The sequence below is a fragment of the Caretta caretta genome, chromosome 7 (genome assembly GCF_965140235.1).
Source record: "Caretta caretta isolate rCarCar2 chromosome 7, rCarCar1.hap1, whole genome shotgun sequence".
Classification (NCBI taxonomy): Eukaryota; Metazoa; Chordata; order Testudines; family Cheloniidae; genus Caretta; species Caretta caretta.
Genome location: NC_134212.1, coordinates 84896971 through 84920308, shown reverse-complemented (window position 1 = coordinate 84920308; position 23338 = coordinate 84896971). Strand labels below are relative to the sequence as shown.

General features: G+C 43.0%; 1 protein-coding gene across 2 annotated transcripts in view; it reads right to left on the bottom strand.

The window, feature by feature from the left end:
• Positions 1-322: 322 nt before the first annotated feature.
• The window catches only part of LOC125640317 (microsomal triglyceride transfer protein-like), a 30345-nt gene continuing 7329 nt past the window's right edge, over positions 323-23338 (bottom strand). The window contains exons 4-18 of one of the 2 annotated variants that reach the window (XM_048858776.2): positions 22417-22524; positions 21799-21915; positions 18045-18184; positions 17432-17585; positions 15036-15193; positions 13950-14118; positions 12378-12485; positions 12037-12249; positions 11054-11268; positions 8604-8701; positions 6100-6224; positions 4336-4563; positions 3813-3937; positions 2850-3020; positions 323-1301 (exon numbers count right to left, since the gene is read on the bottom strand). In XM_048858776.2, coding sequence (XP_048714733.1) covers positions 1154-1301; positions 2850-3020; positions 3813-3937; positions 4336-4563; positions 6100-6224; positions 8604-8701; positions 11054-11268; positions 12037-12249; positions 12378-12485; positions 13950-14118; positions 15036-15193; positions 17432-17585; positions 18045-18184; positions 21799-21915; positions 22417-22524 — 2277 coding nt within the window. In that variant the 3' untranslated portion in view covers positions 323-1153. The remainder of the gene's footprint in view (positions 1302-2849; positions 3021-3812; positions 3938-4335; positions 4564-6099; positions 6225-8603; positions 8702-11053; positions 11269-12036; positions 12250-12377; positions 12486-13949; positions 14119-15035; positions 15194-17431; positions 17586-18044; positions 18185-21798; positions 21916-22416; positions 22525-23338) is intronic. The other variant, XM_048858777.2, reaches the window with a different exon arrangement.

The window sequence follows — 23338 nt, the reverse complement described above, 5'->3', positions numbered from 1 at the left end:
TGCCATATATATATATATATATATAAACACACCCTACTTAAGCACAACCCTATTTACCTTCACATTAGTTTTCCATAATGTGTTTAATTATTCTTGCTAATACTGAAAATTGTGTGGGTCAAATTCATCCATCTAACCCCTAAAATGAGAAGTTATGCCAGAGTTGAATTTTCCCTATTTAAACAAAGGATTTGCCACTACCAGCGTCATCTTCTCTTTCTCTATTTCTGACATCAGTCATTTCCTTGGCAACAGAGCATGAACTCACTGGAGGATCAAGCAGAAGAAGTTCAAGTTGTGAGGGAACTGAGATGAACAACTATTCAGATACAAACACTTTTAATTATACCAAAAGGAATGTACATAATTGCTGACAGATTATGCAGCTTTTTTGTTTTGCTGCTTTTTTTTCAAAAATCAAGTACCCCCCAAAATCAAGCTACCCTTTCCACATGCATGGCCCACTATCGCAGTCACCAAATCATGCAATATTGGATTCCATTCACTTCCTCAGCCCCGGGAAGTTCTGACCAGACCCTCTGAGAGAGCTCACTTGATTGTGGTTACTCAGGTGAGTGAGAAGAAATGTGTGATTAACATGCCATTCTGGGTATCCTCTCTCAGAACACTTTCTTAAGACTGCCTGAAATTCACCTTGTGACTCTCAAAGCAAGGGTCTTAGCTATGAGGTTTATGATGGCCCAGTTTTGCTTCTAAGGGACCATCTCATATGGAGAATGACCATCATAGGGAAGGGTACATGATTATGAACATTCTACCTCTCTCCTTTCTTGGTGTCTTAAGGATTCTTAAGGCCAGACCCAGAACATGTTAATTCTGCTGTACCTTTGACTGTGCCAACAGGATCGTGCACATCTCAGAGCTGGCCCTTTACAAGGGACTTGCCTTGATGAACTCTAGGGATTCATGTCCCAACCACATTTGGCACCCTGATTTCAACGTGTTCTCTTGCAATAGGGATACTTGTTTTTATTGCAGTCAGTAAAAAGCAGACTGTTTTGGGAGCTAGAAAGGGCTCTGGGCTGCCCACATCAGTCCTGGGTCTGGCTCATGGATGTGGCTCATTGAGAATTTGGGACCAAGGAAAAGGGAGGAATGATAAATCCAGACCCAGCACACATTGATTCCTCTACTACTCCTTTGTCTCTGTCAACAGGATCTTGCACATCTCGGAGTTGGCCCTGTGCAAGGAAAGCTCACGTCCAGCAATAATGCCCCGTCTCCCCTTGCGAACAGTAATGCTTTGGTTCAGTGAAGATTCGGAGATTGTAAAGATTTCTCTGTGGAGCAGAACAAGAGCAACAACAAAGTAGTTAGGAGACTTTAGAATCATACAAGATTGGACCCAACTTGTCTCCTCAAATCAGCATGTTCCATGCTGATGGGTTCATACCTCATTCATTCCTTAAAAGTTTGATCTGTTGGACTGTTATGGCATATTCTGACAGGTGTTTTTTCTTGACTTCTGTCAATGGGGATTTATTGCCCCTTGAAAACAGTATTATATCCATGTTGTATAACCATGCTAGAGGCTGCTATGAATGTAATCTTTAGCACAGATTAACTAGCACACTTTAAAACAATTCCAACATTTCACAACACTGGACAGGGAAATTTTGCTGATAGTTTCACCTATAATGTGGACGGGGCCTAAATGTTTCAGTAGGAGGATGAACCACTGCTGTCTCAAGTTATCCCTCTGCTCCCAGCAATTGACTGAAAAGGGGAAGATTCTTAGAGAATGAGTTGATTTCTGGCACTAGTCTGCAGTGCACACTGAACAGGAGAGTGGAGCAGACTGGACTTCCAGGAAAAGCTGTGTAGCAAGATTTGAAAATCTGTGGAGAAATGAATAACTCCTCAAGAGTTTCACTCCTCAGTGGGAAAGGACCTTGGATCCAAGAGCTTCTCTCTCTCCCTGTTTTGATGCCTGACCTGTAGGTGAGGTTCCCTTCATGTCCCTGATGTATCTCTGGGGTGGTTAGGAGGCCCAAGGCTTTTCTATGGGAACCTATCCATCTATTATTTGCAAGTATTTCAGACAGTTACACTCAGCCCTGTTACCTCAAGTCAGCTAGTAAGTCATAGGAACAGTGGTATCTGCCTCTGATGCCATACAGCAGCAACAAACTGCTTGACACTTTTTTATGTTAAGAAGGAGCCATGAAGGATTTATCAGTAACAGCATAATAAAACGGTGATGTTATATCTGGGACAAAATCAATATTGGCATTAGGACCAGCAGTTACAGTATAAAAGAGGTTAATTGCCACAATACTGAAAAAGACAGCCCAGCATTCTTCTGGGCACAGGGCTTGTCTTAGTACTTCTTAAGCTGGCTAACTCTCCAGCATTGTCCAAGGCTTCCTTTAACCTTTTACTGACCTCTCCAAATGGAGGGACTCAACAGAACCTGCTTTAAGTCAAATTCTGGGCAATGAAACTCCTACCACGTGCTACGAGAAACAGGGCAATAAATAACTTGCTGCTTAGTGGGAGGGTGAGAACTGGTTTTCATAATAACCTCTCCTCTTGTATCCTGAGGGTTTAGTATCCCCGGATATCTCAGATGCTCATGATATTGCGGAAGGCCAAGTGCCACTGGAACTAGGGAGCACAGTTGTCAAGGTTCTGAACTGAATTCTAGTGTCAGGAGGACAGGGAGAAGTAGTGCACGATCTCCCTCCACACCTTCCCCGCCACTGGGAATCACAAACTAAACACTGTGTCTGGAGTGAGAATGTCCGTGACAGTAGGAGTGTCCTAATCCCCACCCCTGAGTAGAACTCCACACCCTAGTAGTCCTAGACTAGAGTGCCTCATCTTACCTGTAAGGAAGCTGCTCCTCTCTTAGCTGCAGACACATGAGCACAGGATTCCCTGAAAATCTCACCGCTGTATCAAAATTGACTGAGGCTTCTGCCTCCATCTGGCTTTTCACACTGGCTTGAAAGAAAGGGGCATCGATTTCTGCTGTGAAATCAATGGCCAGTCCACCCCTGCAACGGGAGAAAGCATAAATCCTGTCACTGATCAATGCCTCCCAGGGGAACATACTGTCTGTGCAATGCCGGCAGTCTATGATTTCATTATTTCTTAATTTGTCAGCAGCTGATCCCGAAGGAAGGGGAGGTGCAAAAAAATGTTAATTAAACCCATCTATCAAAGTGAGGCTTTTAGCCTGATCCCAAGCACAGGCTATGGGAGCCTAAAGACAGTGATAAGTGACGGGTGTCTGTGTTCACGGGGAGGCAGATCTTTCAGAAGTTGCTAACTTCTTTTTGTGGGATCCTTGAACATATAGGTTCAATGGGGTAGATTTAAAGGGGTGTGTAACCGATGTAGTTCTCACAGCTGGTATAGAGGTATAGGATACTCTATGCAACTCCCTCCTTCTCTCCCCCCCAAAAAAGCCCCCATCCTCACAGCATGGGATGTGCATTTGTGTATTTGGTGGGAAAGGCATGGCTGGAAAGCATGGAGCTCTAAAAAGAAAAGGAGTACTTGTGGCACCTTAGAGACTAACAAATTTATTTGAGCATAAACTTTCGTGAGCTACAGCTCACTTCATCGAGTGCATGCAGTGGAAAATACAGTGGGGAATGGAGCTCTAGTTATCTTTGGCCAATTATATAAAATAGCCCTTTGGGGGCTGTTACAAGTCAGCCTAAGTTGGAGCAGCCCTGAGTCTGTTCTAATGTTTGGAGCAGCTCTAAGGCTGTTCTAATTTACGCTAGTCCCTGCTAAGTCTCCTGAGTGTTCAGAGATTAAATAAGTTTTCACTCATTTACCTCGTTTTGATGCTTGTTCTTGATTCTTGCTCCCATAAATTCATATCAATGTTGGCTGAAATATCTAACCCAAGTGCCCCCTGAAGTTTAACCACAGATTGCAGTCCAGACTGGAGTGGAATTGCCTGTAGAACAGAAAAGAGCATATTTATTTTGGAAGCACTTTTCTTGATCTTAGGTGCTCATACAAAAATATTAAACAGCAGCTGGCCAGAGGGGACGCTGCCAACTTTGCACTCCCAATGCCTACTAGTCTAGGGAGGGGAAGACAGGAATTGAAGCCAGGTCTCCCACATAGCAGTGCAGAACCCACCTCTAATAAGCCAATTCAGAAAACCAAATCTTAACATCCTTTGATCAGTGCCATCCCATGGTTAGATTTGGCACCATCATGAATCTCAGGCATGAGCCCATGGCTTGCAAGCAGGCTTCCTCCAGAATATTCACTAAGCTGCAGTGTACCATGGTGCTGTTTAACAGGCAGCTTGGATGACGGAAGGCCCTCATATCATACAGCCATTACCTGTTCATGATCCATCAGCAGGACATTCCCTTTGACCACATTGGTTGGCTCTCCGCTGCTTAAGAGGACCTTGGCCATTAAATCCGTATACCCTTGGAAGAAAACAATTGGCCGTAACTGGACTTCAAAGAAAATGGCAGACATCCCAGCCATGAGCTCCTGCTCCTCTTCTCCTTCAGTATTACTCTCTCCCAGCACAGATTCTAACCCCTGGGCTTCAACAGAGACCTAAAATACACAAGCAGAGAAAATGTGCTGTACAAGGCAAGGCTTCCTCAAGGGTTGACCTTTACTACTTCCACTAGGGAAAGCTGGATAAAGAACCTGCTGATATGCTGATAGAAACACTTATATTGAGAGCAGTTGGTTGGCATCTTACATTACTGTACTACTGATTCAGGTAACATCTACCCGTGGGCCTAGTGAACTGGGAAGTGATTATATTTAAAGCTCAGTGAGCCTGATACAACACTGGCCTATCCTTCGAGCAATCATTTAAGTTGAACAAAGTGATTGCAAAATGCTATTGATCTGATTCGGTATTATTTTACACCAATTTTGGACAAATGTAAATGATAACACAGGTGGCAAAGCAGTGGAGAATCAGGTTCTAGTATTTGATATTGTTTATTTTAAGGGTGTTAATTAAAGTAGAGAGGAAGGCTGTCTAGTGGTTAGGACACCATCTGGGGACTTGGGTGACTAGGTTTAGTTTCCTGCGCCATCACAGTGAACTTGGGCATGTCCCTAAGCTCTCTGTGCTTCAGTACCTCATCTGTAAAATGAGGATAATAGTAACTCCCTCATTCACTGGGGCATTGTGGGATAAATACATGAAAGATGGTGAGATGCTCAGATACGACAGTCACGGGGGCCATATAACTCTGATAGATGGACAGAAAAAAGATTCCATTTGCAATCAATCCTATAGAGTGATTAGCAGCATAGAAATCTTAGACGGGTTTCAGATCTCCTTGCACTGTGTCAAGTGTGGATCAGACCATGATGTAAAATTGTGTCTCACACTAAGCATGAACGTATGAGGAAAGTTTCTCAAAATACAGGGGCACTTAGCGGCTTCCAGATTTCACCTAACCTCTACTTGGACATTCAGAATAACAGTTATTATGACTTTTTTAGGATGAAACCCTGGACCAGTTCCTGGCAAAACTCCCATTGACTTTAGGGGCCAGTATTTCACTCAGTCTTTGTAGTAGTAAATTTTAAAACATCAGTATAACAGCAGTGTCTCTGTTCCAGTCTTTTTGAAGATGCCATGGGCTAGATCTTCAGCTGGCATACATAGGTGCAACTTCACTGAAGTCAATGGAATGAGATTGATTTACACCAGCTGAGGATATGGGCCCATATATCCATAGATAGATGATGAATAAAACTGTCAGGAAAATATTGACGTGTCAGGATGTTTAGCCAAGGTGAGCAACCTTCAATACAGGCACTCTTAAAATGTCAAACAGCAGGTTTGCCCTGGTTCCCACTTCAGAACAGTGAATAACACAGCTAAGCAGCTAAGGTATTGAGCCTTCCCATGTGTGGCTAGATGTAGCAGGTGTTCTCTATTGTGGGGGCGTCTGAATGGGTACATGAAGTCAAATATTAGGAACCCACCAGGCCTACAAGGAAGGTTAAAGAGGAGATATTGAATGGCTGGCACAATGCAGGAGTCCTGGGTTCCTGCACATGTATCTATTGTTCAGTCACTCTAAAGTGTTTCACATTTAGGGACAAAAACTGATAGCAGACCTGAGCTGCCTGAAGCTGATGGCCATGGCTTTGCAGCATGAAACCTGAGACACTCTTCCGCAGGAGACCACCACTCTCAGTGAATAGCAGCTCCAGACTGAAAGTGGACAGCATGTCATCCGTGACTGAAAGACAGAAAGACACACCAACGAGTAGAGCTGTACAGCAGTCATCACTTGGAAAATGTTACACATCCATTTTTAAAACGTTCCAATAATGGCTAAGGGGCGGGACACTTTGCAACTATCTGACTGGAAAATAAAGAGTTTGGAGGCCTCCCATGTAATATAATGGGAAGATCTGAAGATTCTGCCATGGGATTGCAGAGAAGTCCAGTGTGGTCTTCTGTGTTCAAGGTGTCGAATTCAGTGGCATTATAACTCAAAGTACAGAAGAGCTCTGATGGGGGTGCAGGAAACATTACTTTGTTATATAACCTGTTGGGTTTCTGGGTAAATCAGACAAAAGGCTAGAGGCCTTTTGGTCAGTACCAACCCCATTCAGATCATATCATTATATTCAATATCTCTTCCTTTCCAGGTTATGGTAGATGAACAGCACAGTCCCATACACTAACAATTAACAGTCTGACCAAGAAGCCGAAATATGAGGGATGCAAAATTTAATCTCTGTCCAAACTTATAATAATCAAAGGATTAGCCCTAAAATGTTCCTGACTCCCATTTAGTTTGCCTCTGCATGCCCAGAACATCCTTTGGGGATATACAAAGGAACACAGTTAAAGGGTAAAAGGGAGAAATGATATGAATGGGCACAGAAATGAGAGCTGGAGGGTGGGGATAAAAATATTTGGGCAAATCATAAAGGTTGTGTAAATTGTCATAGCTCCAGTCAAGTCATCAACTGAGGATCTGCCCCTTTGAAAAGCTTATTAAAATACTCTAGTGAATTAAGAAATAATTAGGAATAGAGCTAGTCTCTTGGCCTAGCAATAGCAGCAGTGTTCTATCACACAAGAGATCTACCACAGGTTTAGGTCCCAGATTTGGCTAATCTTTCGTGGTAGCAGATTCTGGGAGAACTGTGATACTGGCATGATCAGTGTTTGTATAAAGTATGTGGGAAGACGTACCACACGGTGGCACTGGTCCTTTAAGAGGAAGATTGTGATTGGTCAGCTGACTCCCCAAGTTGGGCTTAAAAGAGGGTACCTGGCTGGGCCCTAGATATGGCACGAAGTGGTGGTGGAACGAGGAGCGAGCAAGCATCTCTGACCCTCACCCCAACCAACCTGGAGAGTTAGAGTTGGCCGAGTCAATCAGGAAAAGAATAGGTGAGAACTGCCAGAGACCAGGGGACTGTGGAAAAGTCTTGGAAGAAAGCTCTCGGTGGTTCCTGGGGGAAGGCTAAAGGCAGGAGAGCAATAAGAGAGGTTTTACTGGCTGATTTCCCCAAACCAGAGCAATGGAGTTGGAAGGCTGGAGAGAGTTGAAAGCCAGAGATCAGCTGAGGGAAGTGCCTGCTGGCTCTAAGCTGGAGAGCTGCAACTCAGGGCTGGAGAGGGCTGAAGGCTAGGGAGCAGCAGAGGGGATTACCTACTGGCACTTCCATCCTGGAGACCTAGATCTAGCAGAACAGTGAGAGGGATGGGGGAGTTAGGGATTCTCCCCTGGTGAGGATGACCTCCCAGAACAAAGGGGTTCCTACTTTGAAGAAGTGGGATTCCACTCAAGCTGGAAGGGCTGGGGTGGGTATCCTGGCAGAGAGACAGAAGAGGACTGACAAGAAGCCTAGGTGTGGTGGAAGACACTGGAGTATGGCATGGAAAGACTCCCAGCAAAGAAAGTGGTGTGGGAGGTGGCCTGCTGGGAAGAATGGGGTGTTAAGGACTATATACCCTGGGTGTGGTAGGGGTATGATTTAAGCGAACCTGAAGTGGAGTTACTGGGGCCTCTGAAAGGGGAAACTGAGGTAGGCATACTTGGCATGCTGTGACTGTCATAGAAGGGTGCTCCAGGATGGGGCTGCCCTTTGACAAGCAGTATGTCAGAAACAGATGTATTTGGATGATGGGGTGTGTGTCTGACATCACTCCACACAAAGCTTCAGAGTAGCAGTGATACGCTTTGTAAAGAATCAAGAACAATGGCTCTGCTAATGTGACCATGTCTGACTGATTTGGTGCCTCATTCCATAAAGGAGTCATTTTACGCTCTACATGTAGAGCCAGCTTTTGGATTGTGGTGGCCCTACCATAGCAGTTTCTTTCCCTCACATATCCTTCCACCTCCTTTCCTTCCCCACTGCTTTTAAAGTACATGCAACTAGAGCTAGTGGAGAAATAACCAATGTGCTTAGACATCTCAGGACACATACAGAGGACTCTCGCCACCTCGTCTTAAATTTGGGACAGTCACACAAGTTAGAGATCCCCTTTAACTCCCAGGGCTCCTTGACAATGGATTCCAAAAGTAGACTCTGCCTAAAGGTACTTTCACTTGGTCTTTGAGATGAGCTTAAACATAATCTGTCCATGCTGTCACCTGCCAAGGGTCCTGAGAAAGAAGAGGAACTGCCAGTTTTGGAGAGGTAGTTGTAATTATTGATCTGTGGATCTTTCAGAATTTCTTTCATTGCTTTCCTAGAACAAAACAGAGGAAAAGGTGTGTATGGGTGGGGCAGAAAAAGAGGAAAATCTAGTGTCTGAATCTAAATCAAAAAGGAGTACTTGTGGCATCTTAGAGACTAACCAATTTATTTGAGGATAAGCGTTCGTGAGCTACAGCTCACTTCATCGGATGCATTCAGTGGAAAATTCAGTGGGGAGATTTATATACATAGAGAACATGAAACAATGGGTGTTACCATACACACTGTAACGAGAGTGATCACTTAAGGTGAGCTATTACCTCACCTTAAGTGATCACTCTCGTTACAGTGTGTATGGTTCTATAGAGAACATGAAACAATGGGTGTTACCATACACACTGTAACGAGAGTGATCACTTAAGGTGAGGTAATAGCTCACCTTAAGTGATCACTCTCGTTACAGTGTGTATGGTAACACCCATTGTTTCATGTTCTCTATGTATATAAATCTCCCCACTGTATTTTCCACTGAATGCATCCGATGAAGTGAGCTGTAGCTCACGAAAGCTTATGCTCAAATAAATTGGTTAGTCTCTAAGGTGCCACAAGTACTCCTTTTCTTTTTGCAAATACAGACTAACACGGCTGCTACTCTGAAACCTGAATCTAAATCAAAACTCAGAAAAGGCAGCTGCCATTATGGAAGGTTTTATAGGGAGGTTAGGAGACATGCACTTAAATATATGTATGTATATATGAACAACATATTGAGAACAATTTAAATGGCATAAAAACAGCTTTACTGAAACCAGCTCCTTTATAATCTTTCTCTTCTTTTGTATGTTCCCAAAGGAGGGAGAAAATAGCTCAGTGATATCCCATATGGCATGGGCAACTATTCATGACGTGCATAAGTTTGAGGCTTGGTGGTGGTTGTAATTGATGGTTCTACAGCATAAAAAGGACAGAAGAACATGGAGCAGGACAGAAGAAGAAAATGAGGGAGAGAGGGTAGAACAGAGTGGAGTTGTGAAACGGTATAAAAGCCTTTCCTAGCTCAGGGTTTCCTTAGTCTGGGTGTAGTTATATTCCTACAAGAATAGAATGTGATGTGCTAGAGATGGCTGAAGTAGTCACACTGGCCAATGTGGTCAGTAAACTTAATCTTCTTCTATTGGTGAATTGTCCGCAAACGGATTGATTTTTTTTTTATGATTTAGTCTGTTATTCAAAATGATTTAAGAACTGGTTTGTGCAAACATATCCTGCTCTGTGAATTGCTTACAAATGATTTGCCATCAGAGCATGTGATTGTTATGTAGATGACCATGGTATTGTTTCTTTCTTGACTGGATGACTGCCAAATCCCCAAAGAGCTTTCAAGATAGCTATGTGAACACTCCTGTGAATATCTGTTCATTGGAGCATTACAACACTTTCCCTTTGTGCATATATTTTTTGTGAATGAAAAGTTGCTTGTTATGAATGTTTGCAGAAAATGAATGAAGAAACTGTGAATACCTTTGAACTAGATTCACTTTTTTACCTGAATAAATGTATTCAAATACATTGGTGTGATATGTCATAGATTCTAAGGCCAGAAGGGACCACTGTAATCATCTAGGCTGACCTCCTATATATAACAGGCCACAGAATTCCCCCCAAATAATTCCTGTTTGAATTACAGTGTATCTTGATTTAAAAAATGTCACTGAGGGAGAATCCACCCCCTACATGCCTTAAATAGTTCCAGTGGTTAATTACTCTCCTTGTTAAAAATTTACATCTTATTTCCAGTGTGAATTTGTCCAGCTTCAACTTCCAGCTACTGGGTCTTGTTATCCATTGTTTGCTAAATTAAAAAGCCCATTATCAAATATTTGTTGCTCATGTAAGTACTTACAGACTGTGATCTCATCACCCCTTAATCTTCTCTCTTGTTAAGCTAAATAGATTGAGCTCCTCGAGTCTATCACTATTTGCCAGCTCAAAAACTTTTGCATTTCAGTCAGCTGTTGGGTTGGGCTTTTTTGAGAATCTGGAAAGACTAATATAATTGCTCATACTTTATAGATATCTTGCAACCCTGGAGTTTAGCTTCCGAACACCTCTACAGTTTTTACACTGTCATTTGGGTGTTCCGTATAATATTGTTTACTGCCTTCAACACATAGAATACCACTGGACTGAGGCAACAAATCTGGGAACTTAAATCAAATTAGTTTGCTTAAGGGAAAAAACAACAAAAAAGGAAAGACTAACAGATGAGAGTGAAGAGAGAGAATGTTGGAGAGAAGGAAAGAGAGGAAAAAGAGGAAGGCGATGGAGGGTATTTAGAGGAAGAAAGGAAAAAGGGATTTGGGTCTTAAAGTGACAATTAATACTTTCCAGTCTCCATACTCACCTGGCTGGGTGATGGTGAGAATGTAAACTAGTCTGGATTTTCGAAAGTAAAAATTTTGACATTTCTGCTTCCAGCTCTCTGGTGGCCAGTAGGATATTGGTGAGGTCCATGGGCAAAGGCTCATTGTCCAACAGAATTTCAGCAGCAGCCAGTCGAGAGGTTTTTTCATAGTTTCTGTTTTTCTGATGGAAAATCCTCCTCATTGCCTTTTTCACCTAATGCCAGAATATAGTTAAAACTTTACTTCTCACCATTCCTAACACCAAATATATAATTATTGCATCTCACACTACACTTTCATGTTATATTTTGCACGTGGAATCCTAGATTTTGGGCTTTCAACAGAAGACCTACTATTTACAACTCCAGGAAAAAAACCGGAAGTATAGTCATCACCAAAGCCCTGCAGAGCCACCTCCTGTTCCTAATCTAGATGGCATCTCTCCCAGTGGTGGCAAAGCATGAAGAATGCTCTCTCGGAAAGAAAAGTTGAGAGACCACTAGGTGTTAGAAAGATAGGCTGAGATCTATGGAACTACTGTCAGATTTGAAAAGACTATCACATTTCCTACTGACTTGGGTAAAGGGAGTCTCCATTCTGGCTCCCTGGGTATGGCTAATGCCTATGAGCCACAAAGCTCCCAGTTAATATCAGCTACAGTAATGAGCAGAACAAGCCTCAGCAAGTCCAGTCATCAGACGGAGACTCTGCTAATTGGATACATCCATCTAAGCACCATGGGGCAAGCACACCACTTATTTCCTTCTCAGTGCAGGACAGAGGGACTTCTGGGAATAGCAGCTAAAATTTAAGGAAGCATTATCCCAGATGTGATAGATGGAGAATGCTGGTAGTTACAAAGTGACTTGGTGAGAATGATATCCCATACACTTCCTGGAACACGGACACCTGGGCTGTTTCATGGAAGGGTGTTTTAAATGCATAAGGAAAAGCTCTGATTCTAAGTAGGCTCGTTCCATACCTCACCAGTGATATGCTGAGAGGAGAACCTTTGTAGGGCAGATACTGCTGTACCTGAGACCCCTGAAGACCCTTCCTCTGCATAATGCAGAAGGGTAGGAATGGTTTCTGGGAGCAGGGCATTCTGCAGGGACAACAGGTAAATGATTATCTCAGAATTCTCCTTGGTGTCTCTTAATCTTCTCAGAACAGTTTCCATTCCAAGTCCTACTTCCTGTTTATGTGGAGGAGGCAGAAACAGAGCAGGGTGAAAAAGAAGCATGACACAATTTTCAGGCAGCTGTGGGGAAAAAAGGGGAGGGCTGAAATGAATAACTGCAGCAATCATGTCAGGAAACCCACCTGCAATCCACACAGCTTCATCCGGCACAACTTGCCAGCTAGAGTGCCAATGACAATTATGCCTGTTTCCCAGATGGCAGGGTCTAACTCCTTTCCATTCAGCTTGTCCTGGGAGAGTGGGTGTAAAGAAATGAAGGCAGGATGAAGGGACAGAGAGAGAGAGAGAATATGTTTTAGTTATAACCCCCAAAGGGTTTAGTGAGAGAGTCTCTCTAGCTTTGCTCTCATCTGCCTTGGCCTAGTCCCTCAATATTCTGGTTTCCATAGCAGGCAATTAAGCTTTTACTGTCTATATCAGCCCACTGATATAAAGTCATGCCACATATTTCCTCAGAGTGTTTATTCCCATTTCAAGTATTCATGTACAATAATATCTTAAATAGAGGGATTTTACACAAAAATGAATTTTCCTCTCCCACCTTAATCCCTTTGGAGGGATTTTGCATGTCCTGGATGGAGTCCTAAAGATCCTGGACAGCTTTTCCCTCCATTATAAACCCTTTTTTTACTTTATGAGGTCTCAGAACTCTAGCTGAGGAGGGCGGCACAGGCTTCCCTTTGAAGGCCAACTCCAGGCCATAATTGGATTACTGTTGAGCAAAGGAAGTCTTTGTCAACAGAGGTTGTAAAAACACCTTTCCTCCAAGCTCTCATAGGCTCCACTACTGTGGACGGTATGAGGTTGTGCTCTGTCCTGAGGCCAGCCTGGAATACTCCTACTGGCCCACTGATTACTCCAGAAATGTAAAAAGTAACTCCAATTCCATCTTAGGTTTGCCTTCCTACATAACAACATGGTGGCAGGAGATCATTCTCAGTGCCCCTCTGATCTTAGGCTGCCAGAGCTAACCATGGTTTTAGGGGCTGCTTCACAGAATTCCTCATTTCCCTTTCCTCCCTCCCCACTCCCTGTAGCCTTGTGTAAGTAGAGTTATTGAGATGTCAACATCAATACTGGCTGAAAAATGAGGAGAAAAAAAGATTTGTAAAAAATGTTGACATTTCAGAATTATTTCCACTTTGAGATCAAAATGAACTCATTCATTGTCTGAATTTTTTTCCCAATTGTTATTAACATGTTAATTAACATCATTATTGATTTTTTGACGACTATCAAACCTGTTTTTCCTTAATTTTAACATGTTAATAACCATTTCCATAATGATTTTGATAAAATTTTAATTGAAAAATAATGAAAAAAAAGAGTCAACAGTTTTTCATGTAAAATTTCATTTCCCAAACAAACCATTTCTGATGGGAGGAAAAACCCCATCTTATTGAAAAAATGTCAACCAGTTCTAGTCAATACACCTAGGCAACTTGCTCCCCTTAATACAGAGCAATGTTTTGTCCAAAATCATGAGGATTGCTTCTGAAGTCCCTTCATTAAGTGCTTGGATGGACAAAGGACATACTTAGTATTTTATCTTTCTCCTTTGTGAGGGCTTGATCTTGCTCCACTGAAGTCACTGGGAGTTTCTCCATTAACTTAATGGGAGCAGGATGAAGTCCAAATCCAGTAGTAGGATCACCAAAGAGCAGAAAGGGAGAGAGGAAATGCCTCTGACTTACTAGCACCAGGCGCAGAAGTTCTTTTGAGGGCCGAGGAGAGAAGGCTGCAGCATAGAGAAACTGCTCTAGGAGGGGCACTTGTCCTTTGTTGCTAAAATCCAGAAATTCAGAGAGAGCTGCCAAGGAAGCTGTTGACTGGGCAGCTACTGCAGCATCAATGAAGAAGGTACTGGAATGAGAGGAGAAAGCGAATTATGTGCGCTATGTACAGCTGAACATGGGGAGGATGGAAGCATTTGGGGCCAGATCCTCAACTGGTGTAAACTGGCATAGGTCCATTAAAGTCAAATGAACTCACACTGATATATACCAGCTGAGAATATGATCCCTAGTTTCTGTTTCCCCCAGTTCCAGAAAAGGAAGTAAATTCAGTCCTCCATTGAAGTCAGTGAAACTGCACCTACTTACATCAGGGCTAAGTTTGGTCCAGAGGCTTTTCAAAAGTGTGCAGGGTAATTCCAGTTCAATTTACATTCTACCTATATAAACACCCTTTGCAGCTTCAATTGGATAAATTATACACATAAATAATAAGCTACCATATGGAGAAGCTTTCATCCAAAAATTAGCTAATTTACAGCAGTTGATGAACTGGAACCATATATATGTAATCACATATAGATTTCACCTAGCACTGAAATGCAACCACCTCTTGAGTGGAAGGCAGCAGCCTTTAAAAGCGCACAGTGACACCATGCAACAGTTCAGCATAGGAAGTGAAAAATGACATTGTCCTGGAATTACTGAATGGGACATGTAGAGCAGGGATCTGCGTTTATATGGGGCATGTGTCTCTGAAAGGTTCCCCAGAGCGTTTACTCTAAAATGTGCTGAATCTGCATCAAAAACATTCAATTAGCTTATGGTACCTTGTAAAAAAAGGCCAAGTCCTTAAAAAAAGTGGCCCTTGAACTTCTTCAGACTGGTCATTTGAGATACTGGGAATGATAATGTGCCCTTTTCGCATCTGCCTGAATGAAATGTGGTTAATCATTAAAATGAGTCCAGAAACTGCCTTGTGAACAGGTGTCTGTAAGAATGGCTGTTGTCTTTTCTGAACAGACAGTCACTGGGGAATTTACTTACACCATCTTCTCCGGAGCTTTCCTCAGCAGCTGGAGGACATCCCTCTTCTTGGCATCACGTAACATCTGGATGAACCTGTGGAATTGCCAGGTTGTTGACACCTTGGAGACATCCATTTTGACTCTCCTGTTACCAAGAGTCCTCAAATATGTTTTGAGCTGAAAACAAACACTCATATTATCAATAAATGCAATTTTATATAGATGCCATAGCATGGGACAAAATGTGCACAGTATAAAAACAGGGATTATTTCACCCATCCCTTAAATGCAGCTATCTCTGGCATGGACATTGGCAGCCTTTCCACAGATAGCAACAACATTAGATCCAAATATTTAGGACAGAAATAAAGAATACCATGTCACTGCAAGGGGGATTTTGGTAGGCAGAATATTTTGGTCCAGCTGCAATTTGGACAGGACTAATATCTCTATTCTTGTAAAAAGTTCCATGAGATATTTAATGACCACAGACAACCAAGATCTCAGTTGCCAGCAGCAAATGTTCCATCATTTCCCCCCTCCCCTTGCAATACCAGACTGGGACACTGATTAAATAGTGACTCAGAGGGAAGCGTACTACCTTCTGCATCAACAGCATGCCTTGCTTCTGTAGTGCCTTGTATTGACCCAGTTCAACTCCATTTATATTACGTGGGCTGACAAGTACAGAGGTGTGGCTCCAGGCTACTAAACACCTCTGCTCCCTCACAGGGAACATGGGTGGACTTGACAACTTTGGACATGCAGAAACTACAAAGCGAAGAACTACAGTGTGAAGAATGAGAAGTGGGAGCTGAATCTTGGCCTCTCTATTTGCAAGGCAAGTTACTCCTTACTCAGCTCTCAGGAGTCCCAGATACCAGGTGTCCTCCTGCTGTAGTTTTCCCATCATCCTTTGAAAAAGATCAAGCAGGGGAGTTAAAGCGCCAGCCTTGAAAAGCTAATAATTTCAATGCCTGACCTTCAATCATCAAAGCTCTTAAAGAAAAGCATGTGAGCAGTGAACCTCCAGGACTAGTTACTGAGGCCAAACACCTGACAAGGACCTAGACAGTACCTCTGACCAATCAGGAAAGTGGGTTCATAATGGAGTAGAGGGCTATGCCTTTGGCATGCAACCTGACATGCAACTGAAAAGTTTGATGGCTAAGGTCAACTGCTCCATCCACAAAATCACAAAACCAGAGAAAATGCATTTAAATGGGCTAGTCTGCAAAGCATGTGTTGAAGAGCAGACAGAGTGAAACTTATGCTGTGCATTGACAGTTTAATAGCCCCAGCTGGTACAATGAGGGCTTGGAACGCTAACAAGGGTCTGACCACTTTAATAAGGCAACCTGTACAAGGCATGGTCCAGTGGATAGTGCACTGGACTGGGAGTCAGAAGACCTGGATTCTTATCCTGACTGTCACTGCATGGCTGTATGACCTTGGGCAAGTCACTTCACCTTTCTGTACTTCTGTTTTCCTCCCCTCTTCATCTATTTTGACTATACGCTGTTTGGGGCAGAGACTGGCTCTTACTATCCTTTTTACTGGGCTTTGAACAAAGGGGGTCTCCATCTCAGCTGGGTCCCCTGGGCACCACTAGAATACAAATAATGTTTAACATGGGCATTGTTAGGGGTGCTGTCTTTGGAATGAAACTTTCACTCATGGTTCCTTCTTTCCATCGCTGGTGGCTACTGTGCAGGTGCTCTTAAAGAACCCATCACACTTCCAAAAACAATGGAGTGTAGCCCCAGTATCCTGGGCAATACTTCCTCTTTCAGTACAGTAGTCTTAATATTCACAGCTGTGTGTGTATTATTACAGAGTACATAACAGCAGACAGGCTTACCACACTCCATGGGTTTACTCAGAGAGCCCTTTATTCCAGTGCTGCAGATGAACAATAACATTTTGAAAACGTATGCGGCACTTTGGGGACCCTACATAACATTCCAATCAGACTGAGGAACTATGGAAAACTATAAGAATACCTGACATTCAGTAGGTATTTCATGTGCCTACCTGGTGTTGCCTAGAGCAAGAATCTCTAGTTGCCTTTCTCCCTGTGGGCACCTAGAAAAAGTGTCTTTACACTAGTACTTCATTACTTTACGAAATGAAGCAGCCCTTGTGATCATGAGACTTTGGTGGACAATCTCCCTACCTAGTGCCCGAGCCAAAGTTAGCCAGAGAATTCTTTTGAGCCATTGTGTTTAATCTCACAGTGATAGATACTGGATGTGTAGCTGCTGTTGGCCCTTCCTTGCCATCACTGTGTGTACTGATTTTCTACTTAAACTTCTCAGACCCTTCAGCCTTCTCCAGCTAAATCTCACTTTGTTTTGCATTCCCAAGTGTCACATTAGAAAGAGAATTCTTCTGCAAGCATTTGGTGCTACTCACCGATGGGCACTGCATGCAGGTTCTCTTGAAGGGCGGGCTAATTGTGCTTATAGGTTGGTGCTTTTCCAGTATGCCAGCCAGAGCTTCCTGAAGGCTTTGTACAGGAGTCTCTGCAGGGCCAGGCATCGAAGAAGACACAAGTTCAAGCTGCTGTCTGGTGAGAGAAAAGAGGCTGTTGAGAAGGGTTTCATCTTTTAAACCTCCCTTTGCTTAGGGAATGGTTAGGACATATGTTGGTATCAGTATGGTGTACCCTATGAGGTGAAGTGAAATGAACGTAGTGGTAAATAAAGGGCATTTAGTATTCCAGAAGCTGCAAGGGAAAATGAAGAGGAGTGAAGGACCCCTCAGTTTTGGGGTGTGTTTTGTACTCCCATAGCCTGCCCTGGGTTTATGTAGGAGCCAGAAAATATAAATCCTCCGGCATGATTTTTTCAGTGTGTCCAATTTTTATCTTTCACCATCTCTCCACAGCCCACATCAAGACATAACAAGGACATCAAGCCCACACGGGAGGAGTGTATCTCCTAGCTGCCAACTTTTGTAGGGAGACATTGATCCCATTCCAGCCTACTCAGTATATGCAAGCCTCTGGAACCAGCTCAGCACTAACCTTGACACGATCTTGGTGCCAATGGAGGACTTCAAGGTTGGAGAGACCTCGTGGCTTTCCTCCGACAGCACTGACTGGATGAGACTTCCTCGTACAGAGTAAAAACTTTTGCTCGTGGGTTGCCACAGAACTCCAAAAATCTGCAAAAGAATGGAACAAACACATTATCCTTTTGCCAATCTATTCCTTTCTTGTTCTCCTTTCAATGTTTGCTCTTCTTTTTGTTTCTAACAAAAGTTGTATCTATGCATTTGATAGTCTTACCCTGGAGCCTCCTGGATGAAAGAACCACCTCATCACAGAACCGCTATGCAATTTGGCAGCTTTGTCAGTTTCTGGTCAGTAGGGAAGATGCCCAGGACTGAACTAGTAGGAGATGTTGTTTGTGGGGTTTGAGGTGCCTGGATAGATCTATGACTATAATATTAGAAGGTCCTGCATTGCGTATATTGGCATTATTGTGTGGAGTCCAGGACTATAATGACAAGGCAACCTGCAATTTCGGATTGAGATGCAATAGCAGAACTAAGAGGTGGTTCAGCAGAGGATGGGTCAGATCAGAAGTGAAGTACAGAGACAGAACTATTTAGGAATCCAAGGCAGGGATATCAGTGGTGGTCGCAGGCTAAGACTGGTGTCTATTGGCTAAGATGAGCTGGGATCTAGTAGTAGACTATGAGGGCCTGCTTCAGGTTACAGCTAAGTGCACTGAAGAGCTCTGAGGTGGCACAGGGTTGGAGTTGCTGGAAGAGGAATGAGGAAGGTTGGCTGAGCTGTGAGAGGACAGGACTAGGACAGTTGGAGACACTTTATCTGAGAGCTCAAGTGCATTGGAATAACTGTATGGGGTAGGGCCCAAGAATGGAACACTCTAGTTCAGTTCCTGCATTGTGGGCTGGCAGAGCTGAGTTGGGCCGTCTTCAACAAGGACTGCGGAGGAAGGTTATTCACTCAATCCTACCCTTTCATGAACACCAGATTCATCTTAAAATGTATGAAAGGAAAATAAAGAAATGCCTACTCTATTTTCTATTTCTAACTGTAGAGCACAAAGCTGATAGTTACTCTTAGGGCATTCTCTGGGCACCAGTAGGATTTTGCTAATCCCTTCACTGCTGCCAGAACATGCATAACTCCCACAAGCAATTTTCTGTAAGTGGAACAACAGGCTCTAAGAGGAACAGCCAGCCTGCATGGGAGGAATGGGTTTTCCAAGATACATCTGGTGCCATGTTCAGCACCGGAGCACTTAAACTAAAGAGAGATGTTTCCTGTCAGGTTCCCACCCTGTAGCAGAGATTAGTGTGGAGGAACAGTGACATCCAGTGGAAGGTTCAGTGTATTACAAATTGTCATTGCCAAAGCCTAAAGGGGAAAATAGTGACACTTTCTCAGAGTGAAAGTAGCAGGAAGGGATTTTGGACTAGGGGAGAAAGAATTAGTGTCTGGGGTCAGCCAGCCTCTAATCACTCATGTACAGCACAGGACTGCCCAAGTAGTGGCCCAGGAAAAGGCACTGAAGGTGGGTTTTGATACATAATTGTGTGTAGTGGTTTTGTGCTATGGGCACATGCCCCAGGGACTACATTGAGCTCACCAAACACATTTCACTTTTGACTTACTCCATATTTGAGTCCTGGTCTCCAGAGATGAACAACAAAATGTATTAACACAGGGCATCTCTTATGCTTTGGGTAGCTTGGCTGTTCCTTTTAGCCATCAAGAGATACACAGTGTTCTGTGCAATCACTAGATAAACAAATGTGAAGTGAATGCCTCCCGAGGCAACAGTAATAGATTCTGGATGGCGTTCCATCAGCCTCTGTTGACAGCACTACAGGTCTTTCTAGGTAACTCCCTACTGCCTTTGCCTCATATCACACTCATTCTGGTCACAAACATTCAGACAATCGGGAGAGACAACCCCCATCATCACCCCCAACATCCTTACAATTAAGGGATACCGTGAAAGCGGGGAATTATGGTTCAGGGAATTAGTAACATGTTATACATTGTTATAAAGCCTAGCAGGTCAATATAATCATGGCTTATAAATATCTTTAACATCTTCTACTGGTGTGTTTATAACCATCTATAATGCAAACAACTCACATTTGTAACATCTATTATTTGTTTAGTAACCCCTTATAAACAATGTGTAAATAGATTCCTAATACAGAGTGTGACCAATCATATTAAAGGGGCAATGTGAGAGGATCTTCTGTGGATAAAGAGAAGCCTCATTCTGCAGCAGTGTCAATCCAGCATATTTCACCCCCACCCCCAAATCTACTGTGAAAAAGGAAAGCACAGAAAGGGAAAGCCTACTGGGTTAGTGTGCTTATTCACAAGGCCATTCAACAAATAAAAAAGAGAGAAAAAGCAGAAATTATCAAAAGTGAACCCAAGCCAAAAATGCTTGGCTCCCTTGCTGTGCTGCAGAGTGACCTTGCAGGAGATTCTTTTTTTTTTCAAAGAATGACGCACTTGCCAGACTTCACCATCACCTCTCTGCTGCCCTCAGCTTCACTCAGAGACCTCTGATAACTTCAGGAGACATTATCTGAACACCTGGGCCATTATCTGGAGGATTCTTTATGAATGGAGAAGTCGCAGGGGAAGAACAGAGCTGCAGGAAACTACCAGGTTTGCTTTGTGAATCTTTGTACATGAGATACAATGACCCAGTTTACATAGTGAATTATAAGAGTAATAACACCCAGCTCTTATACAGTGCTTTACATCTGTAGATTTCAAAACACTTTAGAAAGGTGGGTCTGTATTATTAGCTTTGTTTTACAGATGGGAAAACTGAGGTTCAGAGAGGTGAAGTGACTTTTCTAAGGTCCTACTGCAGGCCTGTAGAAGAGTCAGGAATGGAATTCAGGTCTCCTGAGTTCTAGCCAAGCACTCAGTTCACTTGACCATGTTGCCTCTCAGCCCAGTGAAGGCACTATAGTCCTGATCCTGATCAGGACTTCCAGTAACTCAATGGGAATTATTAGACTGAGCCCTAAAGTTCTACCACTGCCTTCCACCTCATCCTCACGCACACATCCACCCTGGACAAACCTGTATCCTCATGAATTTGGTCCTGGCAGAAATTCCATTATTTTCTTTGAGAAAATGTGCCATGTTTACATTTAAATGGCTTTTTTTAATATAAATATTCCTATTAGGTCACCTATAGTGCCAGTCCTTGCCAGTGCATGTTTGTCACTACAGTTTTTTCTCCAGTGCTTTCAGTGAAATCTAAGATATAGGTCAAATCATTCTTGGCATAGGCAGATGTAAGGCCAGTAGCTTCAGTAGAATTGTACCTAATTTTACCAGGTCTGAATGCCTGAAACCATCCATTGGGGCTGCTGCCACTTCCCTTGTCACACTCTTCCACAATCCAATTGATTTCACTATTAGCAAATATTTCTGGATATTCAGTCTCCTTTGCTCCTTTTGAGCACAGGGCTCAGAATGATCATTTAATCTGATTCTGCCTTAATTCTTCAGTAGCCACCAAACTTTGGCAGAAGAGACCCCAAGGAGGCTTCAAAAGTGAACTTTTCTTTCTTTTCAAAGCTTTCTTTAAGCCCCAGCATGAAATAATCATAATACACCTGAGACGGTTCACTCTGGGACCTCCCTGAAGTTATTGACCCTATGGTAAGATCTGGAGAAGACTGAAGTACATTTAAACGGGGTGTGACTGGGGCAGGAACATTCTAACCCACCACCATCAATGTAGGAATGGACTTGCTTTGTTAACGGAGGTGAATCCAAACTTTGGCCTTGTACAGCTGTGCAGATCTTTTGTCTTTACAACGGAATCCTTGGAAACAACATATGTGACTTGACAGCTCCCAGAAACATCCTCCTGAAGCCAAGCAAATATAAGAAATCACGTCATGAAATTATAACATGTGAGTAGAACTTATGGCAGAACAAAATACAGTTCACTATACACAAAAATGACGCAATCCAATTAGAACAAATTATGTAGAAAATCTGCACAGAGCCAGATACAGGGCCATATTTTGAAAAGGAGACTCAAAAGCCTCCTCTTCTGTATATATGCCTATTCTAGCTCGCATAGTTACTGCAACAAGGTGAGTGTATAAAAAAAACCAGGCAACTGCACACCCAAATGGGTGTTTGACATTTAAGTCATTATAGCAAGTAAACACAAAAAAGGCATGAATGTAATCACAGAAATTATGAAAAACATTATTGTAACTGGCACTAATTGGCAATTCCAGAAGAGAGGAATGGGTTTGGAGAGGGAAACGCCCTCTCACTCCAGGGATGGTTTTACTGATGCACTAAGATCAGGTTCCTCCATATTTTTCTTTAAAACAAAACTATATTCTGCTCCTACCTCAGTTGCTGTCCCAGAATGTGGCTGGAATTGGAGGAGACTGATGAGGCCCTGTTTCAGATTCAAGGTCTGGGGCCTTCCTCCTCCATCTCCATAGATGCCTTCTACCTATGAGGAGAAATTTGATTTATGGGAGAGAATCTCTGAGACTGCTGAGAAAGGGACAAGAACTCAGCATGAAGGCATGGAGATAGCATGATGAGCATGACAATGAGAGAATTCCCCTCTCCCCAGGCTCTCAGAAGGGTTTTCTGGACTGATATGGAAGTTCAAGGTGGAGAAAAATTTCAGATTAAGGGGCAGTAGGGAGAACCTCAGGCTTGGGACTCCATGGGGGATGAGAGAAATATTCATTGTGTTGTCACTGCACTAGAACTAGGTGACGACTATACTGTTTTGAAAGGCTTCAAAAGAGAACTGATATCCCTGATTAGCACAGGCTTAATTTCACAATACATTTATGACCACAAAGTCTTTTTAAAAAGTGAGTCCTCTCCACTTTGAGCAAACCTTAAAGCAGCGGCAGTTCCACTTGTGGGTACCTGGAATACTGCTCTACTGAGTCGAAATAACATTCTTTTATCTTCATCTGACTCCTACGAGGCATCCACAGCTGTTAACTGAACAGTAAATGTAGGACCAGTGCAGGGGCAGCTCCTGTAGACTACCCAATTGTGTAACGTACAACAGAGCAGGGGGCTCTGTAGCAATAGCAGGACTTCAGAAAGAGTGTCTGTATGTCCCTGAACAACCTACAAGTTACAGCATAGGCCAGACGGTCTGAGTAGGGTTGGGTGTAGGAGAGCTTTCAAGAGTTCTCTTAAGTAATGAGCTTCTGTGCAGCAATGACCAACACTCTCCCATCTAAAATTTTGACCTAGAGCCACCATTGCTAACCCAGACTGCTCAAGCCTATTATATT